Here is a 25,466-nt window from a genome sequence, read left to right as displayed (position 1 = left end):
CTCAACTTTTTTAATCGAACCCAAAGACGGGCCTCGGACGAGGCAGTCAACGATCAATTGATTGCGTGGCGCTATCTAGTTGGAGACTGGCGCATTGTCGCGATCGCAAACTGTATTATCGATCTGGCGAATCACGTTGCCACGTAGTGCACTCGGCGAGCGCACAGATGTCGCGCCTACATCGTTCGACGACAAGATTGATCGGTACGCGAGTTTACATACGTACACTGCAGTCCAATTTTGTGTGAAAGTGACTTTCGGTAACTTTTTCTCGGAAACAATGGAAGACACCATGTCCTCTGTGATAACGGAGATGTTCAACTCATTTCAAGATTCTCTGAACAACGAGCAGGAAGTACGGGAGGTGTGTATTCTCGAGGACGATCTCTTGTTAGGTTATGTTGTACACTAAATTGTATCTTGTCGCTAGTAATTTTGCAATTTTGTCGTCTCGTTTTAGTTGTAATGAGCTAATAATTTTATCAATTCTCTAATTCTATGTTCTTAACATTCGGCGAGTCTCGTTCACAATGCCTGTTATCGGAACATTATATTATGAGATGTTATTAACACCTATCTGTTCAAAGCCAGATTATTTTCATACCTTTCACAGCAAATGAATCCTTAAGAATGCTAGAATCTTTATTAGCAAAAAGAAATTGCCAGCCGTAGTTTCGACCCGTTTCGAGTATCTTATAACATAGGATTCAAAGAAACTCAGTGATAGGATTAAGTATCTTACAGATTTGAATTTGCTTGTGTAGCTTTAAATTCTCTATGATTTTTTTGAAAAAAATAGCATAATAAAAGCATAGTTCAAATAGATTCAAACCTGGGTTCAAATAGATTCGATCTTTCTACAAGTATCTTATAAAATATTAAACTTGATCTTATCACTAGAATTAGTCTAGAAAGATCTATAAGAAGTTGTTTTCATAAAATTTATAAACACACACACACACACACACACACATTGTATATTTTTTTCTTTGTCATAGCAAATTCGTATTATCGTGAAGAATATTGAAAAGAGTTCCAGGGACATATTAATGACATTGCAAAATATTCATACTGTACATCACACGATGGAGGAGAATATAAGTATGTTTTTATCAATAAATTTCTCATTGTTACATATTTATTTAATGACTTATTTGCTATTGGTAATTTACAGTTGTATCGAAATATTGTTCAAAGGCGAGAGAGATATTTGGGGATGTAAGGACCCAATACGCAAACTTGGCTGAAGTAGTACCAAGCAATCAGTATTATCGTTATCACGATCAATGGCGTTTTGTTACCCAAAGGCTGTGCTTTCTAGTTGCTTTAGTAATATATTTCGAAATTAAACTTTTGGTCGACAAGAAGACTGTTGCAGACATATTAGGAGGTGCATAAATAATATTTCCATTATATTACTTACAGGCATTAAATAACATTAGTCTTTATATACTGTACTTAACTTAAGAATATAACATTTTTTAATCATACTTTTAGTGAAAAATAACAGAGAGGATGGCTTTCATCTAGATCTAGAGGATTTCTTGTTGGGGCTACTGCAGTTATCTTCCGAATTGGTATGTATTTTTTGTATTTTTCTCATCTGATAGTTCCATAACGACCTGTTCTTCCCAGAGCCGTTTTGCTGTAAATAGTGTCACAAATGGTCATTACTACTGGCCGATGGAAATCGCGACGTTCGTTAATGAACTGAACGCAGGATTTCGGCTATTGAATTTAAAAAATGACATATTGAGGAAACGGTTTGACGCTCTCAAGTACGACGTGAAGAAAATCGAAGAGGTAGTGTACGACTTGTGTATCCGCGGTTTGATACCGTCTCCCCGACCTATTGAGGAAACGCCTATTGAAGAAACGCCTACAAAATAGATTTCTATACATCTTCACAATATTTCATATTAACATACCTCCATATGTACAACATTGTCTGAAGAGAAGAGAGATATACAGTGTTCATACGTAATATATAATAAAAACATTTATATATTTTTTATTTAGATTTTTATACTTTAGATTACATTTAATGAAAAGCCAATTGGATTATTTCATATATTAAAAGTTTATACTTTACCTTTTTTTTGTATTTAAACAAAATTGTTACTTAAAGTCCATGGCTTTACAATGCCTATAGGAATCTACATAATTTCGTTTCACCTACGAGTAAATTTATATAATTTATTTTATGAATTTTATTGACATATTGTAACGCCTATATTTAATAGAAGTTTTCGCTACCTGTGCACCGAAAGTGCTTTTTTTACCTATGTTCCTCATACTTCACACTCAAGAACCAACATTTCGATGCACAGGTAACAAAAAATATTGTGTGTAACATGCGCGGCTTGACTATTGCCGGCTCGTGCGTCCATGTCCTGCATTACGGGCAAATAGGCGAGTCACCGCATTAGTTGCACAAATAACTATTAAGATAGTTAATTTAAAAATTAAAAAAATGACACATTGTATTAGTTTATTTTGAAGTTATCTTTGAAAATTACGTAAGTATAAGATTAAGTTGTATACGACTTAAATTTTGGTATCAGAATTATATGGTTCAAGATATAAAACATGTTTATTTCGATCTGTACGTATATTTTTATTAACAATAAATATTTATTGTGTGTACGCCTTTACTTATTCCAATGTAGCACCATACACACGCCTTATGATTAAAATCTTTAAATTAATAACCTATATTAAAATCAAATACATTTATCATATTTTTTCCGCTTACATATCTAGTATAATTTTCAGCGAATAGCCTCGCAACGTCCTGCGAATTCGTCACAGCCGAATTGTGTGGTGAGATAGTTACCTAAACAAGGCATTAGTTATTAATAAACTTCAGATGAAAGCTTTATTTGATTATTAACTAATAACAATTACTTGTGGAAGACTCCATAGCTTGCTCTCCTTTGGCAGCGGTTCTTTCTCAAACACGTCTAAAATAGCGGCTGAAATCCACTTCTGCTCGAGAGCATTTATCAGATCCGTCTCTCTAATCACGGAGCCGCGTCCTACATTAATGAAAACTGCATTTTTGTCTTTACAGTGTTCCAAGACATTGCCGTTTAAAAGTCCCACCGTGTCGCGAGTTGTGGGCAACATATTAATGATGTAGTCACTATTTTTCAGGATGTCTGGTAAGCCATTTACAGTTCTATGTTCATCGAGGTACGGTAATTTATCTTTTGGAACAGTACGTGTCATTCCCCAGACAGTTGCGCCAAATAACTTTAGTTTTTCCGCCACTGTAAAAATATTACAAAATTAAAGCTTTTATTGGAACTCGTTCGAGTTTGCTTGAATTGAAAAAAAATTGCAATTTTAATTTAAGCATGGGTTGAACGAGAGAGAACTTGTAAATATCTCCAAAAAATTTTGAATCTGATTAGAAATTAGAAGATGAGTGACAACAGTTTTTAAAAATATTATTTTGAAAAAAACACATTAAAAATTTTGCAAACTGTTTATACGTTAATAAACATTTTTGCAAGTTTCTCATTTAATCCGCACTCTCTCTTTCTCCCTAAAGTTCCAGCTATTAAAAAATGTTAAGAAACAATCGATTTTTTTAGAAAAGTGATATTCTTTTAATTAGATATTATACATTTCTTATTCACATTTTTTACCTGATTTTCCTATTGTCCCTACTCCTAAGATACCTATAGTTAAATTACGTATAAGCCTGTGGCTCATTAATCTTCCTTCTTGTTTCCACACAGCAAGTTTTTGATTTTCATATTGTTGTCTCTGATCACGCTCGTAATTGACGATTTGTGTTATCACGTATTCGGACATGGCTAGGCCGAATGATTCATCAGAGAAACGAGTCAGTATGTAATCTCTTGGCGTGTTCCGCACATGTGGCATTAATTTGTCCAATCCAGCCCATGTCGCCTGTATCCACTTGACCGACGTCAATTCATTTACGTAAGGTAGTAATAAATCGCAGTCGGCCACTAATATTTCTGCCGTATTAATCTTGGCTAAAGTATCTACTTGTCCTATATATAAAAAAGAAAAAAAAAGATATTTAAGTAACAGCTACGAAGTCTCTTTTTATTCTTCTATCACAAATGTCAGTACAATTCTTAGGCCTGTCTTTTTAAAGTTTGTTAACAAAACTTCCAATATAACGAAATCTAGAATGCATTTAGCAGAATCGTCGAAATAAAATTCCGCATCGAGAATTACCCGTTGCCGTTCGGATCGCGCGCCAAAACGGGAAACAAGGTCGAACTTTCCCGCGCCGGCGCGCGCGCCCCCTCGCAGGAGTAGCGGGAGAGCCGCGCCAGTGGCAGTAGGAATTCGACACGTGCTCGTTGCAAAGGGGTTATCGGCGACACGGCAATTGGTGACGGGCAACCATATCCCCGGGCGCGGCTGCGTCGCGGCGTACGCAGTGTGAAGTACGTCGTTACCTGGCGACACGTCCGAAATGCACAGATTCGGCAGTCGTGAGCGCAGATGGTAAGATAACCTAGGAATCACGGATAGGACGGCGACGGCGGCACCAACCTGCGTCGTCATGTTGCACACCTAAAGTTGTCGTGAACTACGTCGCGCCACGATTTCCGCGACCGAGACGGCTACGTGAGTCAAATGCGTGTCTTCCGCGCCGTTTAATTTCCGCTTTCCACCCTGTTTTCGATCGCACACTCGCACAGCACGGCACAGCGCGATATAGAACACATACACACGTGATGCATCCAACGTGTCGCTCGACTACGAACGATACACGCGGTGGAGCACACGTAGTTTCGAGTGTTTCGTGTTCGTCGGTGAGACGCGGCGAATCTATTGGAATCTGTTCGCTTCGGCGCGGAGTGCCCCACACTCGCCGTCATACGCTCCGTGTGTCTTTCATGCTTCTCTCCTCGAGATTTCTGTTCACGAGGCGCGCGCTTTACGTTACTTTAAAGGCCAAGAGCGTGGCCGAAACGGACGGATCTCGACCAGACTCGACTCGACGACGCGAGAAGTGCTTTTCCCGTTTTGAATTTACCGCGGCCGCGTTGGCGGCGGCGACGACGACGACGCATGCGCGAGCACAGTTCCGACCTCTCGTTCCTCCTTTCTTTTTGTAATGATAAAAAACATTTTTGCCCCTTGTCATGTCGCAATAATTAAATGTAATGTGACGAGAGACATGAAAGAAAGCGATCGTTCAAAAGTTATTGTAATTACGCGCGACAGGACGGATTCGGGTCCGTTTAGCACCAATTAATTTTAAACTATTAAATTTACATCTTTTCGTTGCTCACTAATGTAGCTCAAAGTTAATCCTTTATACTCTAAGAACATGGGTATGTCGCGTTTGATCAATTTCTTTCATATTTCGAAGGAAATTAAATTAAGCTATATTTTATTTTCAGAATGAAGAGGCACTTGTTCTAGAAGCTTCAAAATATCTTTGTTTTTTGAACTATTATTTAAATATATGGGGAAAAAATGATCGAACCAAAGATATGCAAGTTTGTAGAGACAAGATGCCTTTATATTTAAATACATAAGTACTCTAATGGTATATCCACATAAACTTGCATAAGCGCATAAGCATATACATAAGAAAATTGATTGGTCTACAAGCACTTACATAAGAAAGTAGACCAATCGAATTCCTTATGCATGTGCTTATGCGCTTATGCAAGTTTGTGTGGATATACCATAAGTGTATTTAATTTAATTTAATGTGCACAAATTCTTGTTTCAGGATTAGGTATTCGACGCTCCTCCCGCGCAATTCTACGTGAGAAAAAATATATACAACACGTATGAAGGGACGACAGAACGGATTTGATTAAATAATACAGCGTCGGATTTTGTTTTCCGTCGTGCGATTCGCTCCTGCGCAGGAGCAACGCTCGGTCGATGTGAATCGGGCATAAGGCAGTCCAATAGGCGTCCGCGGGTCGTGTCACAACGGCGGCGACGCGGACGGGCGATTCTTGCGCTGCGCGTGTCGGCCCGCGGAACTGCACGGCGGCGGCCGAACGTGTGTTAAATGGCTGTGCGTCGGCCATGATGGCTTTGAGCAGGGACCGTGTCACGCAAACATGTTTTCAAAGTGATATATCTCGTTTGGTGACTGAGTGACCGTGTTCCAGCGCGATGGCCGGGGAACGATGAGGCCCTGAGCGCTCTCTGTGCCGGGTAATTCGGCCCCAGGGGCCCCAGCCAGGCCTTCCTCCGCCAGGTCCACGGCCTGCGTTCCGCGAAGCCCGAGACCCCCCTCAGCCGACCCGACTGGCCTCTCACGGTGCGGTGGTGGCGGCGGCGGCGGCGGTGGCGACGGCGGTGACGACGGTGGTGACGACGGTGGTGGTGGCGGTCAGCCATCCTTGGTTGTCAACACGCGCGAGCGCGAGCCAACCGCCCTTAGGATGAGCAAGCTGTCGTTCAGGGCGCGCGCCCTGGACGCCTCCAAGCCCATGCCGATCTTTATGGCTGAGGAGCTGCCGGATCTACCAGATTATTCGGCCATTAACCGCGCGGTACCCCAAATGCCCAGCGGCATGGAAAAGGAGGAGGAATGCGTAAGTCAGAAACGTCCAGCATCTCTCGTTCCAGCATGTTTTCCCCGTCCGCCATCTTACGCCACGATCTTCAATTTCGTAAACAACCGGCAGATGGCGGTCTGCCCGCCCTTGGCCGCCCTGGAAAATTTGTTAATTTTTCCGCGTTTAACGCAATTGCCGACCTACCCACGATTCTCGCTCCTTCTCTCCGCGCTTTGTCGTTCCCGCCGGGACTCCCCGCGACAGATGTCAATGTCTAGTTCGTCATTAATTGCGAATCTCTCGCCCTGTCCCTTACGCTATCCTCGCACTACGTTCCCTCCTCGCGTCCAAATGTCAAGCATCTCGCCTTCCAACTTGGCTTGAACAATGCCCTAGCGACCAATTCTCCAGATCCCTGTGGAACTCTGACTTGTGGTGGATACACCACCGTCCTCTCCCTCCCCCCCCCCCTCTCTCTCTCTCTCTCTCTCTCTCTCTCTCTCTCTCTCTCTCTCTCTCTCTCTCTTTCTCTCTTTCTACAAAAAGAAATTATGAAATGGATGTGGATGAATTGCACCTTGTTTTACTAATTCCAGTACGTAGGGGTTGCATTTGACACTGTTTACAAATGGAAAAACACGTTCGCAATAGTAGCATGGCACTAAACAACCGAGGCGTTTATAATCTCTGAACCCTCATCCCAAAATGTTTTAATTCCTTCCTTGACAATTAAATTTGATATGATTTTTGCATAACATATGACATACTAGAACATGTTATTCCATTAGAGACAAGATTAAGTAAACATTAATTGACATAGTAATAAAATGAGCTCGTTCTCCTTGGCACTGTTTATATTCTACACAAAATAATTGTACACGAGCAGAATATTCTACATAAATATATTGTACACAAAGAAATTGTATGTGGGAAAACTGTGCACAAGAATTATCCTTGAATTAAAAATTACACACATGTATATACACACAGAACAGTTTTTCTACGCACAATATATCTGTGTGCAATTTTTAATTTAAAAATAATTCTTGTGCGCAGTTTTTCCATGTACAATTTTTTCGTGTACAATATATTTGTATAGAATATTTTGCTCGTGTACAATTATTTTGTGTAGAAATGATCAGTGCCTTCTACTCTAATAGTCATGTAATTTGACAACGTTTGTATATAATTTTAATACTCTAATGAAATGCATTGAATCAATCATTTAAAGTGAGAGACATTGTCGAACAGATTTAGTTTAGTTCAACAGATAAATTTGCTATCATGTGTATTAAATGTATTTTTTATAAGTGGTTTGTGATTTGTATTTAGAACGTGCTTTTAAAGATGTTAGTGTGATTTTTATTCAGTTTTTACATCTAATCAAATGATAAAGGTAGAATAATGCAGAACCACGCTTACATCTTTGGAATTTAAAACAAAAGGTGATTTTAATTAATTCTATTTTTTAATGCAGGAACATCATCTTCAAAGAGCAATATGCACAGGTCTAATCATTCCTACTCCTGAAGTAACTGATCTGACAGATGTGGAGGCTTATAACAAGATATATCCTGCTAATTATAAGCTGCCTCGTCAATTAATACACATGCAACGTAAGAGAACAATTAAAATGTTTTTATTACATATTTTTTTACATTTAAATTATTTTTGGGAATAAATAATTAATCGATTCACGCTTTCCTTGCAGCCTTTGCTATGGAACAAGATATACCGGACTATGATATGGACTCGGAAGATGAAAAGTGGGTTGCGCTACAAAGCCATAAGATGGAATTGACTCCTCTCCAGTTTGAAGAAATGATGGATCGTTTGGAGAAGAGTTCAGGACAAACTGTAGTTACTCTCAATGAAGCCAAGGCACTTTTGAAAGAAGATGATGATTTAATTATTGCAGTGTTTGACTATTGGCTCAACAAGCGTCTCAAAACTGTAAGGATTGCATTTTTACATTGTATTTTTGAGATTATGTCGCTCTACTTAATTTATTGTGCTTATATTATTCAGTAAGAATCTAGGAATGCATACAAATTGTATTCTCCTCTTTTCCTAATTTTTAACTCCATGAAATTAATTAAATTTTTAGTGTTTAAATTAATTTTTTCAATGTGTTAATAATGTATTGTTTATATTCCACAGCAACATCCCTTGCTATTATCGGTTAAAACGGAGAATCGGTTTGGCTCGGCTGCCAATAATCCATATCTAGCATTTAGGCGACGTACAGAAAAAATGCAAACCCGAAAGAATCGAAAGAACGACGAAACCAGTTACGAGAAAATGCTGAAGCTTCGTAGGGATCTCAGTAGAGCGGTCACACTTCTGGAGATGGTGAAACGCCGCGAAAAGACGAAACGGGAACATCTGCATCTCACAATCGAGATTTACGAAAAACGGTGCGTATAAAATTATGATGATACTATTGTTGTGCGTATTATTGTTGTTGCGCGTACACTGAATGGGAATTTTACACCTGATTTTACAGGTATCAAGCGCAAGACTTTAACGGACAAATATTGGCAGAGGTGTCGGCGTTAAAGGCACCGAGACCAGCATTTGCTCCACTCTTTACCAACCAGTTTGGCGTTCATCAAAATTGGACAAACAAAGTTTGTAAAGTATGTATTGGCATTAAAAAAAAAGGTTTTATTTTTTTTCATGACATTTTATTAGAGTATGTACTACTACGAAAAACCTGGACAATTTTTAGGAAATTCTTATTTTTAAGAGAAAATTTGAGTATATGTTTTGTATTTAAATGTTTTGAGAGAGTGTCTTTAGCTACTACGTAATGGGGATTTTAACATCGTTTTTTCTTTTAATTCAGGACGAAGTGGTGCCCAGGAAAGAAAAGAGACAATATAAGAAGCGGAAGCATAAAACAGATAGCAGGGGAGGAAGTTTGGACGACACTGGTATTCGTAGCGGAACGGGTAGTGGTGGCGGGCGAGGAAATCGCCCAGGAGTTCTCGGAAGTGGGCTGGACCCGCTCATCAGTTCGGATGAAGATAGTCCGCTTCCATCTCATTCGCACTCCCAGCCCTCTTTACCCTCCGATCGCGATGACGAAGATACCGCAGACGAGGGTCAATTCGCCTTTCGACGAAATAGGAATAGCTCTTATTTACCAGTAAGTTTCATTCTACATTTTGTATTTTTTTCTTAAGATCAATTTTATCTCATTTATTATAACATTGCATAGTTGACATGATAGTAATTATTTGAGCTAATTATAAGCAAAGAATATTGGCAAAATACTGTAATTTAACACAACTTTTTTTTGTTAATTTAGTTTTTGAACAAACAGGTGTAACAATAATTATCGATTGATTAGTGATTAATAGATTGTCTGTTTTATAATTACTTTTATTTATTAAATGTACTTTTAAATGTACTAATTAAAAAGTTATCCCTATTACTTAATCAAGTCCATTATTCTTTTTCATAAATGTTTATTACAAATATTTGTTACTAGACATTAAGATAAAAGTAGTCTAACACTTGTTCCGAAAAATTTTAAATCTAATACTTTTCTTCTCTTTGCAGCCTGTATCAGGTGGCTTTGGAAATTGGCCTTGGTGTGATAAAACCGAAGGCGGGATTGCTGATAAAAAGTATAGGTTTGCATTAACTAGCATCAGCAAACCAGTGCCAAGGTGTATTGGCTTCGCACGACGGAGAGTGGGTCGTGGTGGCAGGTACGACGGCATCTACCAATGTGGCAAATGTTGTGAAATAAAACGTGGTATTTATTTGATTGTGTTTTATCGATGATTTACAGAGTAATACTAGACCGCTGTGCGTCCGATATGGATGACATGTGGTCTACTTTAGATTTCACGATACACGATTCCAAGCGCGAGACAGCAGCTTTGAATACAACTGCCACAGCAACGACTACCGTCAAAAAAGAGTGGTATGCTTTTACAATTTTATTAGTTTATATTAAACTACATTATTTATAAAAATATTATAAAATCATATTTGTTACATTCGTATTTCTGTTTGACAGGTTACATTTTCGACCAAAGACTCCACCTGTGCACAGTCCAAGTGAAGAGAGTAGTGACACAGACTCGGATGTTGAGCCAACGGTGTCTCGATCCAAGCTTCCATACCCGTTCCCACCCGAGGCGACGTCCATATGCATCGAGGTGGAGCCGGAACGCGCGGGTGACGAATCACCATTTGTGTCGGAGTTTAATATCGCAGATTACTTTGCGATGGACGCCGTGTCGGACTTTGAACTCGCGGTGGCGAGCCTCAGTAGTAATACGAGTAATAGTTCATACACCGGTGGTCTCTTGGATGGTGGCGTGAACGAATCACGGACAGACGGCGAATTGGGCAGTTCGCATTTCGTGGTGACGCCACTCACGAATAATCTGTTTGCGCCACCCACCACGACACAACAAATCCGGCTCGCCCATTGTAGTGGTGGTTCTAGTGTTGTACATACTTCTACGTCGAGTTCTTCGTTGATTCCTTCATCGTCCTCCGTTGTCGCGTGTAATCCAGCTATCGTGGCGTCGACTGCAGCGTCCACGCAGTGTACTGTTGGCACTGTCAGCAGTGCCGTAGTTGACACGCAGTCGAATCATCAGCCCAAGCAGCAACAGCACAGACAATTGCCGAACAATAGCGTGGCTGCCTCCATTCTCTCTAAATCCTTGACTAGTCCGACAAATAATAGGAATGGAGGCAGCTCCGGCGGTAGTGGCGGTGGTAGTGCAAATGTTAGAGTGTTTAGTGCGAGTACCACATGCAGCGGTGGCAGTGGTGGTAGTAGCGGTGGTGGTGTTAGTAGTAGCAGCAGCAGCAGCGGTAACGGCAGTAATGTCACAAACTTTGGCAATAGCCACCAGAATGGTCCGCTATCACACATAAACAACTCTAATAATCTGACGAACAGCACCCACGTCGTGAACAACCAACAGTCCACGTTAGTCTTACCACAGAAGCATCCACCGTCCAATATGTTACCCGGCCTGATAACGCAAAGTAAATTGGTGAGCCTTGCGAGGCAGCAGCAACAGCAGCAGCAACAACAAACGCAAAATCAGGTGCCACAGGTCCCATCGTCCGGGGAAATTACGCTTAATAGTAATAGGTAATTCATTCTTATAATTCTGTAATTAGAAATTTTACATAGCCAACGAAGGTTTTCTTCGTAAATGCCTGAAACGCTAAGAATTAGCAGGAGTCTCGCGACATTCGATAATCGAAACGCGATGACACAGATACATCTTACACAAAGTTTTGCAATTTTGTAACTCCTTTCTAATCTATCCATTTGATTGTAGTGAAAGTTTGGATATGGAAGTGGATGGAGTGGACAGTTCGCCGTGTGACAGCAAGTCGCAGCAGCAGCAGCTTGTACGGGCGAACAAGACAAATTCACTGGCGATGGAAGTGACATGATGCCTGCTATCGGCACCCCTGTTGCCGCCAATACGTCACTGGGGGCTTCGCTAATTCTCTTACCTTGCCTATGTCTGCTTCGGGCGAGAGATCGGACGCGTACCGATACTGTTATGTTGACGTGAAAGCGATACGGCTAGGTACAATTGCTCATCCGATCAGTTGTTTTGTCATGGCGACGCTAATCAGCGATAGCGTGGATTCTAATGCAAGTACCAAGTTTCTTTTTCTTTTCTCCGTCGGGGAATCATGTAATCCGTATTCTTCAAATTATTTTTTTCCTTGCTCATTGAACGATCACCCACTGCTAAACGTAATCGATAGCCATGTGAAAAATGTTGCCATTGTAGATACAAAATTCCAAAATCGATCGATTCGAAACTATCGTTCGAAATTAGCACAAACGTTTTTAATAACAATGCTCATTTTCTTTTATGTTTTTATAAGAATAAGAAATGATATATAGAATCTAGGACAAATTCCTAATCTTGACGCGAATAGTTTAACTAGAAAAGAAAATAAAGGATTACGTATATAATAAGTTATCAAAATATTGCGTGCAATACTTCTCATTTACTTTTATCTTATTTTTAGTGACAATAGTCTGCAACAATCTCATTTGTTCAATGCAAGGAAAATCGTAATCGCAAGTTCGAGATGCAAAATTGATTATGTTGTTTTATCTTGATCAGAATCGCTCATTTATATCAGATTAATACAATTTAATTACACAATAATTGGGCGCACAATTAATGTAGCAAGCTTTCTCAGACACAGCATTCATTATTGAATTATCGAAACTCTGCAAAAAGAAAAAAATTTTTTAATTTTGTACGTCTCATAATATTATTCAGAATACATATTCAAGAATAGAAGTTTCGTAAATTCGATAAACTTATTTTAATTATCCTTGAGATAATTGTTATTTTTGAAAAAAAAAAGATTTTGAATAATTTCTCCATAAGTTTCTCCAATGCATGGAGAATAAGTACAGAGCATTATATTAGCAATGGCGGGGATTGTATAGTAATCTGCTTGTAAGTAACAATAGTATAATAATAGAATATGCTCGAATTACATCTTATCGCTTTCCAGATAAATAACGTTGCAGGAAAGGGAAAAGTAGATTAATTAATTTCTTACGAAAGTGTACGATTTTTCTCAATATTGTATATAGATTCGGTTCGCGAGTATTGTCCGACTTTATATAGTAATGCTCCTTATATGTATATATGTATGTGTGTATGTATATAATGTGTGTACATATGTACACAGCATATGCATACACACACACGCATATATATATGTAAAATACATACATATAAAACTACGTTAAAGGCTTCCAGGCTGTGAAATATCGAATATGCTATTGTTATCAATTGATCTTTGATAGCATTAAGTCATTGTAATCGTACAAAATTTCTTTTTCCCCCCTTCTCTTCAGTAATCGCCAAGATGTATATTTTGATTCTTGCATATCTGTCGCCACGTATTACGCGCAATCGATGTGCAATTACAATGTAATAATAACTTTATAATGTTGCGTTTGGAAAGCTTGTATCATGGGATTTATGTTTTGCGTGAAAGGATCATTTATATACTGTATTAGAATCTACAAAGTTCACTGGGAGAAACGTATGAGAATACTTATGTCTTTCACACATCAGTGACTGAAATTACCACTATCGACGTAAGTTAAGGAAATATCGAAATACTTTTGAGCGATGGTGTTTTGGCAAAGTAGATACACAAGCGGTTAAATTTTATTATCTCTAAAGGCAGATTTATTAACGCAACTGTATATGTATTCTATACGAATTTATTTCGTGATTTTTTTTTTTACATCTCTCCCGCGTATAAACGATTTTTAACGAGATAAGATTGAAGCAAGCTATTACGATATTGCACCTCATATCACAGTTTTATCAGTCTTCTCACAAAAACTCGGTATCGTAGATAAACGTAAAGAAAAATCATAAAGCTGAGTCGATACGTGTTCTTATTTCTAGAATAGAATTCTTACGACTTGGATAACAAATATCAGAAATTCAAGCCCGTGTGAATCTTGCCACATGTTACAGACATATTGAGAGGTTTGAATGTACAATTAAAGTTTAGGCGTGTCATTAAATCTCCGTTTGGACAGATATCTCAACGTTATCCTCTGAGAGAGGATATAGGCCGGTTTTTTGTCGCCGCACTGCTGCACTGGTGCAATAAGTTAGAATAAGACAAATATATTTTTTCTTATTCTAACTTATTGCAGTACAGCAGTGCAGCGACAAAGAACAGGCCTTATGTCAAATTGTACACACGTATGACATTCGATCCCTTCATTGATGCACACGTAATTCGCCGCAAAGTTCGGAAGGTCTGTTGAGATGAATAAATTATCTTGAGTGTATCCACAAGAGTGATTCGGGCAAAATATCTTGTTATACACTGGAACCCCGCTTTAATAGACTGTTCGGGGCTCTAGTCTACTAACGCGAGGTGATCTTCTATTGCTGGATTTCGTCCAGTTTATGATTATGTTTCAAGATTAAATTTATTCGGTACTCAATTTATAAAACTGAAAATGTATTTAAAATTTATAAATATATATTAGACAAAATCTACTTTAATTACATTTTATTTTTATGTTAAGCATATTTGTTTCTATTTTTCTAAAATATTAACCATTTTTTAATGAATTGATTAAATCACAATCTCGCACAAATCTTAATCTACATGAACACGTAATTATACGAAAATTACTACGCGATTGCACTACTATCCCCCGCTTACGCTACTCACCTGCGCCGAGTGGAGGGAATAGTTTCTACTAAGGGCCCCCACTGACTTCTGCATAACACGAAATGCATAATGCATAAGAGAATTAATCAATCAGAGGTCTTTATTTCTATTCTGGGGAGGGAAAAATAGACGACTCTGATTAATTCTCTTATGCGTCATGCACTATGCGTTATGCAAAAGTCTGTGTGGGGGCCCTAACGCGGAGTTGACTAACGCGGGATTCCAGTGTATACTCATACATTTAATCGACGCAAAACGTTTCTAGATAAAATATGTATGCTTTTATTCACTATTTTATTCATTGCCATGAAAAAAAAGAACGTAGTTTTTTGGGGGATTTCCACGTGTACATACATACAGAAAAATATCAATTCTACTACTAAAAAAGGCGATTACTTAATTTACTTTTCTTCTCTTTATTTAAATATTGAATAAATTTGATGTTCATTCAAATATTTTAATTATTTACTTATTTTAAGTAATTTACATTGCTTAATTTTTGTGCATACACAAAATTTTAAATAAATGTTATTTTACGTAAATGATGAAAGTTACATTCTATTATCAAGAAAATATTCCCTCTAAATAAACGTTGCTTAAAAGAAGAAAAGTAAATTGAGTAATTGCTTTTGTTAGCATTTTCTGTATGAGTTGCGATACAGTTCTCTTCCTCTCTTAATTTCTCTACAGAACTCTACTTTCTTTTCCGCTCTCTTCATCAGATTACAAAACAGTGTTCCAGAATACACAACAGTCAAATAAGAAGTGTACGGACGAAGAAGAAGAAAAAGAGAGAGAGAGAGAGAGAGACAGAGAGAAATCCAAACGGTTGTTTGATCGAAATGCCTTGCAGAAAAACAGAGATCACTTTTTTGTACCCTCTATAATCACACTCGACTCATATTCTTCTTTGATACACTAATAGTTTTACTTTTCCTTGTTATTGCAAACATAATAACCGCGTACAAGAGAACGATGAATTTGAGATTACGTAGCGATCGATTATTTATTGCAAGTTCAAACACGCAGGCGCTGATCATTGAGTATAATCAACCGGTATTGAATTCTTAATTTATCTATCTATGAAACGCCTGCTCTTAAAGGAATCTCTCGCAGTAGCGAGCCATAAAAATGATTCGTCGCCAGCCGTAACGCGAAAACGGGGAGGGGGAGTAAGATTTATGGTGCGAATGATTACAAATCGTAGAAAGACTTCTCGAAATCGTAAATAAAATGAAACAAAAAAACCAGATATATTGTACATATAAAAATAATTACGCTTATTGTATCTCTTACTTTTAGGTAATTAACTGAATAACTGTAATTAAAAAAAAAAGAAACCGTTGTTGTGGTAGACGCACAGCGAAATGTGTATGAAAATTATGAACTTCAAGACGATTTTAGAAAGGAGGAGTAATAAAGAAATTTTATCCTGGATAGGACTTATTATTTTTTTTTTTTTTGTTAAGATCTTCACACTTTCGCCTGTATATTTGGGGCGTATTCTTTTTTTCCGTGTAAGATCCGTTTTGTGAGATGTGTTTGTACATATAACTCTTTATATACTTCGTCATTTCTCTCGTTTTTCTCAGATTCACTGCTGCGCGCGAAAATCGTAATTCCTCCGCTCTCTCCACTCTGTTTGCTCTCGTGTACTCGTAGAGCGTCTAGCTTTTATAAACGTTATCTGCTTGTCGTGAAACATAAACACACACACACACACACACACACACAGAAACATCGTATGTACAGCTGCCGTATATATGCTGCTACCGAGATTTCTAGCGACGCCCTGAAAACGAAAGAAGCATACATTCTTCCGCCAAATGACTTTGAGAAGAACGAGCGACTTTATGTGAACGAAAAAAGGTGAAAATGAAAAACAAAGATTCGAGAGCGTATTTGTAAAGAGAGGGAGGCGATCTGTTTTATTTTAGTTGAGACACGCTTTAAAAACAAGATATAGATGTATATGGATTTTTATATAAAATTTATTAATGTTAAAGGTAATAATCCGATAGCCATTAAATTTAAATAAAACGTCGAGAATCGAGATTTCGAAGATCGCTCCAACCAAAGACTGAGTTCGCTTTACATTTCTATGGTTTGGCAAACACGAAATTCCACTGCGAACTAAGACCGATACAGGTGTTTGTCTTGCGTATGATAAAACTCGCAGAAGAGAAAAAAAGACCCTCGCTTCCATCGGAAACTCTCGTTGAAACACGCGCTGAGAAATTGATTTAGAGAGACTAAAAGAGAAAAAAAAGAGGAAGCGAAAAGCAGAGGCATCGGTCGTACCTCGAACGGTGAGACTTCGTGTTTACCTAATTCGTTGCATTCGCGAGAAACAATAGTGTATCATGTAAGTAGAAGTTAAGACCGAACAATGCAAATATTCCGAGTTTTGACGAAGATGAGGGACGAAGGCGAGAGAAGTTATAATAAGCGGCTTGTTTGCGCGTAAAGAGACGACAGATTTTCGGGAGGAGAGGAATGAGCTTATAAAAATCGTTCTAGGTATCTTAAACCCGAGAAAGCTCCACGACACTTTTTTCTGCGTGTTAAACAGATTTACAATATAGTATCGACCGACGTGTCGAGGCACGATGTGTATCTACTTATATACGTGTATCTTATATTCTGTGAATACGGTGTAGGACTTCCGCGTTGCTGTGCGACACAGGATAGTCCGTAAAAAAAGAAAAAAAGAAAAATGAGGGAAAAGAGAAAGAGAACGACGCTTTAGCCAAAGCTCCGACTTGAATGGAAACTTTGGTATGCGAGTAACCTCTTGACGAGAACGATTGTACGGAGGACTCGCGCGGGGGCTGGCAGGAGACGCAGGGAGTTCTATATACATTCACGTATACGCAGGATGTGTCGTCACGGGTCCAGCATCGTAAGGAAAGGAATTAAAAGGGTAAGGCATACGAAAGCTTTTATATAATACAATCTGTTCAATAGTTCACTATTATTTTCAATGCGCAGAGTTTTACTTTATGCAATCAAGTTACATGATGTTCAGGATGTTACAATGCATCGATAACGACCTAATGATGCTGGATTTGCGGGACACCCCGTGGAACGTGGGATTTGCTCCGGATGGCCCTTTGACTCGATCCTTAACATAACGCGTCGTCTGATTGAAGTCCGTCATCTGATAACACCTGATAACATATATGCACATTTTATATATATCGAGACAGTCTCCGCAGTACTCGATACAAATTATTATCTTATAATATATTTATATAACTCAAAGAAGTGTTTAATTTAAAAATGAATATATTTAAATACATAAAAATGTTCTAGTTTTAAATAATGTTTAGATTTAAAATTATAAAATATTTAAAATTGTTGAAGATTTTCAAGCTCTTAATGTTTTAAATCTAAATAACATTTAAAACTAAAACACATTTTAAAATTATAATTAAATGAAAAATGTTTAATTTAATAAATTTATTTATAATGATAAAATATTTCAGTTAAAATATTAAATCATTTCTTTGAGTGTGTTTTTAAATTAACGTACGTTATTTTTCTATACTTTTAATTGCAATTGGTTGATCACGGAACAACACACAACGATGAATTTCTTCTCATTTCGTCTAGAGATATTCAATATATCATTTTGATCTGCGAAAGAGAATGGAGAGGTGTTACCAGGTGGACGAGTCTCAACATTTGCCCACAACTTATGTATAGAGACCTAAGTATTAATTACTCGTAATTATTGCAATTAATGGCGCGGACGAGCTAGGATATAACTAACTGTGTGTGTGTGTGTGTGTGTGTGTGTGTGTGTGTGTGTGTGTGTGTGTGTGTGTGTGTGTGTGTGTGTGTGTGTGTGTGTGTGTGTGTGTGTGTGTGTGTTGTAAGTCAATTTACGGGTTACATTTTTTGGCTATTAAATATATTCTAACTAGTATGTAACTTCAAGAGAGTGGAAGGAAAAAGAGATTAACAGTGCATATTGAACACTCTTGTACATACTCGTATACATATGTACGTATACACGCGTTTCGTGAGTTCTCTGTACATGCAAACATGACATACACACACACACACACACACACACATATATGAGAGAGAGAGAGAGAGAGAATGCGGCGCGTTAGGTCACAACTCGCTGTATACGATACCTCTGAGCAACTCGGCGAGCTGAATGCAATATATTAGTAAGAGCCGAAAACTCGGCTACATCCAAATTTTATTTACACACATTTGCCACATGGCATCGAGACGACAAAATCCGAACAAAATGGACTTGCCAAAATAAATTCCGATTACGCTAACTATTATTCAATCTTTCTTTTCTTTTTTTTAACTTACCTAACTATTCAAAATCAATGTTTTAACTCTGATAAATTTGGATGTGACAAATCTTTTCTGACGAAAAATTGTTTTTTTTCCCCGGATATGTATTTTTGAATTACATTTACACGTTGCAATACATACGGGTTGAATTACATTACAATATTAGTAAGTCAAAATTGTCTTTAATCGCGTAGTTTCCGCGCGTATTCGCGCTTTTTCGTTGCATTCGCTTCTCGCCATGCGAGAGCTGCGCGCTTGCGCGGAAGAGCCTAACCTTAGCCGGTGTATATCATGGCGGTGCACGAAGTACTCGTCGAGTTGCGGTTTTTATACAGTGGTTCCTGACGTTTATAGTCTTTCCTCCCAGCGTGTACGTACGTCCACGACTTCTGGAATTTGTCTTTAAGGTAAGAGGCAAGGGAGTTGACCGGGACATCGTCTTGCGCGTCCTCGGCGTCCCTCGCGTTTAGCTTTAAATTTACGGAAAGAATCGCGAGAACGAAGAATAATGTTTAATTAACGCCGTCGAGACTTAGATTTCGTCGTTCTGCACAATCCACGTTTTGGATCTACGGTGTATGGCTTAGACGAAACAGACGCGCTTGTATCCGCCGATGATTTGTATGAACTGTAAATACTGTAATTTTTTTGGTCGATTCGCTATGGTTTAAATTAAGTTCTACTTAAGAATATAGAATAATGTACGAACAAAATAAAAAAAGGATTGAGAGCAAAGAAAATGAGTTGGGGCAGAGTGATCTTCCGCTTTTGTTCCTGCAGGTATCCAAGAGAGGTCTGCTTAAGTCTCCTTTGCAGCTGCTTATTCTGGTGATATGTGACACACACATGGTATACGTGTTTGTTGTGTTTGACGTGTCATAGGGATAGTTTGACATTACCCTGAACATTTTTTCTGTGGTACGATGACACAAACCCGAATAGATCAGTTCTATAAAATTACAAATAGCAGTAGTAAGTCTCAAAGTGTGAGAGACAATATTAAGAAGTCATTCAATTTCAGAAGCCCAGTGATTAATAAGACAGTAAGTTACATCTGTCATTCATTGTCTAACAATTTCAATTTATTATTAACGATAAATTTTTAATAATGATAAATTTTATTTACCATAGAAAAGAGAAAGAGTGTTAAGCAAGATGAGAACTTCTTTAAATCAAAAAAGGCCAAACAAAATGACAACTGACAAACAAAGTCCCAGTAAAATAATTGAGAAACAAAAAGTGGTAGAAGATATTTCATTAGACAGCAAGGCATCTTCGTCCAATGCCAATAACAATCCAACAAAAATTATGGAAAATCAAATGGCAGCATCATCAATTGTTACACATACTTCTCCTATTAGAAGTCAACCACGTACTCCCGTGTCCCATAGTGGTGCCAAGTTTATACCAAAGACTTCATCCCCGATAAAAGATGCATTAGACAGGTCGCCAGGGCGTGCCAAATTAGCATGCAGGAAATTATTCAAAGACAGAACAGAGGAATTGCTGTCTATGATGATAAATAATCTAAATTTAGCCAAGGAGGGCGCCATCATTAACAATAACATAAATCTGGAGAAGATTTATTCGAGCAAGACATTTAACTACACATACAATTCTATAGACACTACGGCTTCAATGAGATATGAAATTGACGATGTAGTTAGGCCTACAGATATGTACTCGTTACATTTTTTCCTGGTCATTGTTACCGTATTCTCCAATCCAGTCAATTGCGGGTATTTTGATCAGGATGAGCTGGATTTAGTATTCTCGTTAATCACTCTTCAAAAGAATGCTCAAGCACTACTAATACGTATGCTCAAAAGAAAGCCCATGTGGCACAGAATAAGCACCATTAAGTATGATAAAATATCCAGCGACTTGAAGCCCATCTTCGACGAGCTTGTATCGCGATCTATTTTTAAAAGTAATACGGAAGAGGAAGACATATCTGTATTATTGAACTTGTTGCAAGCCGATGAGATTCGCAAGCTTTGTCAAGAATCAAAGATCAATGTTAGTGGAAAAAAGGGTGGTATACGAGCGATTTTGACATTCTGTCGCAAATCGAAATCATTGTTTCCTGGAATGACGACTCCTGCCACTAAATTACGTGCGTCGGTTAACAAACGTTTAGGAGATTGCGTATCACTGAATGCCAGAATGAAAGAATTGATCAATAGGATAATTACATTGCTAATACCTAATCGAGATCCCACTGAGACGTTAGCGGACGTATTCCGAACGCTATTGAAAGTTGAGACAGATCAAATAAAATTTCCAAAAGCAACCCTAAGTGACTTCCCTATCTTTGCTAATAAGAAACATCTGTTAGAGTAAGTTTATTGTATTATTTTACAATTTCTTTATATTTCTTTTTTTCATACTTTTAAACCTAATCTTAATTTGAATCTTATATTTTACAGTTATATTGAAGCTAAAAATACATTAAGTAATGTGTTAAGTGCAATCGAGAATAAACAATGGGACACTGTACGGAATCTCGGAATTTTAGCCGCGCAATGTTTGCCGCCGGTCTTAGAAGTAGAATCGGAATGGTAAGGCTAATATAATTGTGACAGAATACAATATTTGAATTTAAAAAATTATTGCTTAAAATCCTTAAAAATGTTTGCACTTGAAGCGTGAGAAATGTGTGTTTATTTCAAATGCAAAAAATAGAAGTAATAAAAATAAATATGAAGTCGTAAAATAAATTTATATTATATATATTTATATTATATTATGTCCATTTGCAGTCTTCGCGATTCTAGTTTGCCTCATCACATCAGGCACTTTATGCCAGGTTACATGTGGCTCAAAGTTCTATCCAAAAGTATTGACGCATTTAAAAAGACTGAGGAAATGATGCCCTTAGCGGTAAAATTTTTACAAATGTTAATAGATCAAAATTGTCATATGAAACATAGAAAAGGTCAATGGTACCTTGAGTTAATCAAGATAGAAATGTATCACAAGAAAGATTTGGAAGCTAGTGTCGCGTTACTATCGAACGCGGTTATGTACAATAGCTTGACAGAAGTGAATAAATTAGACTTACTGAATAAAGCAGAGATAATTGTTAAGAGAAAATCTGGCATTAATAAACGTACAAAAGAAATTGTTAAACATATATTAGACAATGTATTCCTCAGAATAAAACTCACATCCCCGAATAACACTATAATAAAAGGAACATTATCCAGGTAAATTATAAATTAAATTTTAAACAAAGCTATTAAGAAAATAAAATATATATGTATATCCTGTTCTTATATTCGTTTTATATCTTCAGAAATACTTCACAAAGGAAAAGCAATTGGTGCATCAGTACCGTCACGGATCAACAAGTGTATGGCTCGGTGGAAAGTCTAGCATTGTATCGCTACAAACGCGAGGGATACATTAGGGGCATACATTGCGAGGGTGCTTTTCCTATTACTTTATTCGCTACATTATTTTGGGACGAGATTTATAACATAAACGTTCCCGGCGCTTGGGTATCATTGTATCAGGAAGCGCCATTGGATTTGTATTCGTCGGAATTTTACGAAAACAGGAAGGAACGAATCGATATAAAGCTGCAAATTATTCGAAAATTTAATTCGGAAACGTTGAGCAGACATTTGAAGCATGAATTCGAATCATATTGTGAATACACATCTCTTATTCAGGACAGTATTTTCAAGGACAGTAACTATTTCCAGGTAAGTGCGATCAATGAATCTTATAAATCAATAAAATTTTTATAATAAATTATAAATATATGTAATTGTTTTCAGGAAGTAGTATTTTGCTTAGGAGTGGAGGGTGTTATTGGAATATGCGAACGGCTTATTTACAATTTTTCACTCTGGAAAGCTGGTTTTCCTGATTTAATTGTATGGAATGCAAATACAAAACAGGCAAGTCAATTTTTTTTCCTATGTAGAATTTTAAGAGCTTGTAACACAGATCCTATATGCCTTATATTCTACCGTATATAAGTTTTAATAAATTATAATCTAATGTATGTTATTTTTCCAGTACAAAATTGTGGAAGTAAAAGGTCCAAGTGATACATTGTCCACTAAACAAAAATTATGGTTAGATTACTTGAACCGGCTTGGACTAAATGTAGAAGTGTGCTATTGTGAGGTAAAAATTCTTTTTTTTTTTCTGTAAAAAATCTCACTTATTTCATTATTTTAACCCTTTTAAGGTGCCAATGCTTCTGTCACAGTGATGGAAGAGGGACCTTGAAAGTGATATCTGTAAAATAATTCATCTTTTAAGAAAATAATTCTACAAACGTTATTAACTTATTAATTGATCCATGTGCAAATTAAATATGACATTTTTTTCTTGTTACAGTCAAACGCAAGTCAAGGACGTAAACGGAAGCATGAGGAAACTGTGATATAAAAGTTTTCCACAAAAAAGATTATATCACACCGCATGTATAAAAAAGATATAAATATTATATTTTATACTGTTGCGATATTGCAATATCTATATTTATATTTGCAGATTTTTTATTTTTAAGCTGTAAAAACTTAAACTATTTCAACTAATTCTTTGCATGATAACCAGAGGGTTTTTTTTTTTTTTTTTTTTTAATGACAAATCTTTGTACTTACTGCACTTGTCTTGTGGCTGGTGTTTCCTCTATATTGAACTCAGCGACCGGTACATTACGTTGCGCTACTTGCGGTGCGAACATAGCGGCTGGATATACGATCGCTGAGGTCCCGATGACCAGACAAGCATCGCACGTTTCCACAAGATCAACTGCAGGTTCAAAAATCAGCGATAAATATATTTTAATTTTCTTACGTTACATACTTTACACACAGTACTAAGTCTTGTGTTTACAGGCTCTATACAAGCAGAATGTACAATTTATTAAATTAATATATTTTGTTAAAAAAGATTACATACAGGCTTTCTCCAACACATTTGCATTCAACTGTTCCCCGAACCACACTATATCAGGTCGCAGCAATGCTCCGCAATTCCTGATTTCGCAGCGCGGCAATTCTTCTACTGGGATATCGGAAGACATGATGCTGGGATCGGGAGATCTGCTTAGACACGTTAGCATCAGAACGAGAAGAAGCATTAATAGTCGTGCTTCGCATTTCGCCGCCTGTGACTATGGGCCGATCTCACTACTCCGATTAACTTTAAAAAATCAGCTGATTAAATCTACTTGCTAAAACTTAAAATTGATCATTCCTAAATATCCATAAATTAAATTTTTAATTTTAATTAAAGACTTATTTAAATTATTAATTAAAAGTATATTATATTTTACACACATAAATTAAGATTTGCAAAAAAATTGTAAAGTTGGTGAGACCGGGTTTTGATATAGGATTCGTCTGTACCCTTTTCCTGCCAGTGCTGGGCAAATGGGAATATTCTCATTAATGGCAACATTGTGGCACTTGGTGCAGCGTGTTCTATAAAGTGAGCCATGCAACTCCAACACATCTGTTGCCCCAGCTTTTTGATGTAGACCATCTATGTTCTGTGTAATGATCGATACCTTTTTACCTTCCGCTATCTTGCGTTTTTGAAAATCTGCCACAGCTTCGTGCGCCTAAACAGAAGAGAAGGCAATAATAACGAAATTGAATTTTATTAGTATTCTAGATTTATAAATATTGTTAAGGATATATATGTGATATCTTAAAACATTATTAAAAACAAAAATACATAGATTACTCTATTATTACGTTTGAGTATCTGGATAAAATTCAAATATATAGATACTTTTTGTCATTGATTAGAAAAAAAAAAGAATTTAAGAAGCCTAAAATTTTTTAACTTTAGAAACATACAATCAACAAATTGCAAATGTGCGAAAAAAGCTAGTAGTCGTTTCTCTGACGCTTTTGTCTTTCGAATTACCTTGTTCGGATTGACCTTGCTGACCAGTTGTCTACGGTACTCGTAGAACTCCCAGACCAGCGAGGAGTTCGCCGCAAAGGCCTCCGGTGTTGCGAGACTCTGCGCCTGATATTTACGCCAGAACCCGCCGGCGCCTCGAAAAGTCGGCACTCCGGATTCTGCGGAGATCCCGCTGCCGGTCAGGATCAGGATGTTGCTGGCGCTCGCGAGGACCTCGCGGAACGATTTCATCACGTTGTGCATCAATGCCGTGCCGTGCGGAAATGAATCGCACGATGATAATTAACGCTCAAATTAAAACAGCGATAATTGATAATTCTTGCAAGTAATATCGAGTGATCACGTGCTCGCGGCGATCAGCTGGCGGACAGCTGATCTGCACAATGACATTCTCTCTCTCTCTCTCTCTCTCTCTCTCTCTCTCTCTCTCTCTCTCTCTGTTTCTCGCGGCCACCCGCCGCGCTACGTCACACCGAAGTATTGGTA

At 37.6% G+C, this 25,466-nt stretch overlaps 5 protein-coding genes and 1 long non-coding RNA gene across 6 annotated transcripts; 3 read left to right on the top strand and 3 right to left on the bottom strand.

Moving 5' to 3' along the window:
- Positions 1 to 280: 280 nt before the first annotated feature.
- LOC105831333 (translin) lies at positions 281 to 2,646 on the top strand. The gene is made up of 5 exons (XM_012671390.3): positions 281 to 364; positions 999 to 1,101; positions 1,175 to 1,390; positions 1,498 to 1,577; positions 1,636 to 2,646. Exons 1-5 carry the CDS (start codon positions 281 to 283, stop codon positions 1,888 to 1,890), a joined length of 738 nt encoding a protein of 245 aa, XP_012526844.1. The 3' UTR covers positions 1,891 to 2,646.
- On the bottom strand, positions 2,597 to 5,261 carry LOC105831327 (glyoxylate/hydroxypyruvate reductase A). The gene is made up of 4 exons (XM_012671378.3): positions 4,446 to 5,261; positions 3,654 to 4,028; positions 2,908 to 3,272; positions 2,597 to 2,836 (listed from the first exon to the last, which is right to left on the bottom strand). The coding sequence occupies exons 1-4, from the start codon at positions 4,552 to 4,554 to the stop codon at positions 2,705 to 2,707; spliced, it is 981 nt and encodes a 326-aa protein (XP_012526832.1). The 5' UTR covers positions 4,555 to 5,261; the 3' UTR covers positions 2,597 to 2,704.
- Positions 4,407 to 13,929, top strand: LOC105831320 (enhancer of polycomb homolog 1). The gene is made up of 11 exons (XM_012671366.3): positions 4,407 to 4,494; positions 5,738 to 6,560; positions 8,002 to 8,140; positions 8,236 to 8,477; positions 8,685 to 8,941; positions 9,031 to 9,163; positions 9,373 to 9,675; positions 10,092 to 10,243; positions 10,327 to 10,461; positions 10,558 to 11,655; positions 11,849 to 13,929. The coding sequence occupies exons 2-11, from the start codon at positions 6,408 to 6,410 to the stop codon at positions 11,964 to 11,966; spliced, it is 2,730 nt and encodes a 909-aa protein (XP_012526820.1). The 5' UTR covers positions 4,407 to 4,494; positions 5,738 to 6,407; the 3' UTR covers positions 11,967 to 13,929.
- A 2,282-nt stretch (positions 13,930 to 16,211) lies between these two features.
- LOC118646150 lies at positions 16,212 to 18,664 on the bottom strand. Its single transcript, XR_004963716.1, has 2 exons — positions 18,298 to 18,664; positions 16,212 to 17,932 (listed from the first exon to the last, which is right to left on the bottom strand). It is a non-coding gene; the product is annotated as an uncharacterized LOC118646150 (long non-coding RNA).
- A 169-nt stretch (positions 18,665 to 18,833) lies between these two features.
- On the top strand, positions 18,834 to 23,653 carry LOC105834583 (fanconi-associated nuclease 1). The gene is made up of 9 exons (XM_012677297.3): positions 18,834 to 19,489; positions 19,863 to 20,125; positions 20,214 to 21,421; positions 21,512 to 21,643; positions 21,845 to 22,291; positions 22,381 to 22,792; positions 22,868 to 22,990; positions 23,112 to 23,222; positions 23,439 to 23,653. The coding sequence occupies exons 2-9, from the start codon at positions 20,006 to 20,008 to the stop codon at positions 23,487 to 23,489; spliced, it is 2,604 nt and encodes an 867-aa protein (XP_012532751.2). The 5' UTR covers positions 18,834 to 19,489; positions 19,863 to 20,005; the 3' UTR covers positions 23,490 to 23,653.
- LOC105834705 (NAD-dependent protein deacylase sirtuin-5, mitochondrial) lies at positions 22,948 to 25,388 on the bottom strand. Its single transcript, XM_012677409.3, has 5 exons — positions 24,981 to 25,388; positions 24,455 to 24,669; positions 24,006 to 24,148; positions 23,705 to 23,855; positions 22,948 to 23,336 (listed from the first exon to the last, which is right to left on the bottom strand). The coding sequence occupies exons 1-5, from the start codon at positions 25,221 to 25,223 to the stop codon at positions 23,282 to 23,284; spliced, it is 807 nt and encodes a 268-aa protein (XP_012532863.2). The 5' UTR covers positions 25,224 to 25,388; the 3' UTR covers positions 22,948 to 23,281.
- Positions 25,389 to 25,466: the final 78 nt, after the last annotated feature.

The sequence above is a fragment of the Monomorium pharaonis genome, chromosome 6 (assembly GCF_013373865.1).
Source record: "Monomorium pharaonis isolate MP-MQ-018 chromosome 6, ASM1337386v2, whole genome shotgun sequence".
In the NCBI taxonomy this organism is placed as follows: domain Eukaryota; kingdom Metazoa; phylum Arthropoda; class Insecta; order Hymenoptera; family Formicidae; genus Monomorium; species Monomorium pharaonis.
This window is presented reverse-complemented; position numbering and strand designations above follow the sequence as displayed.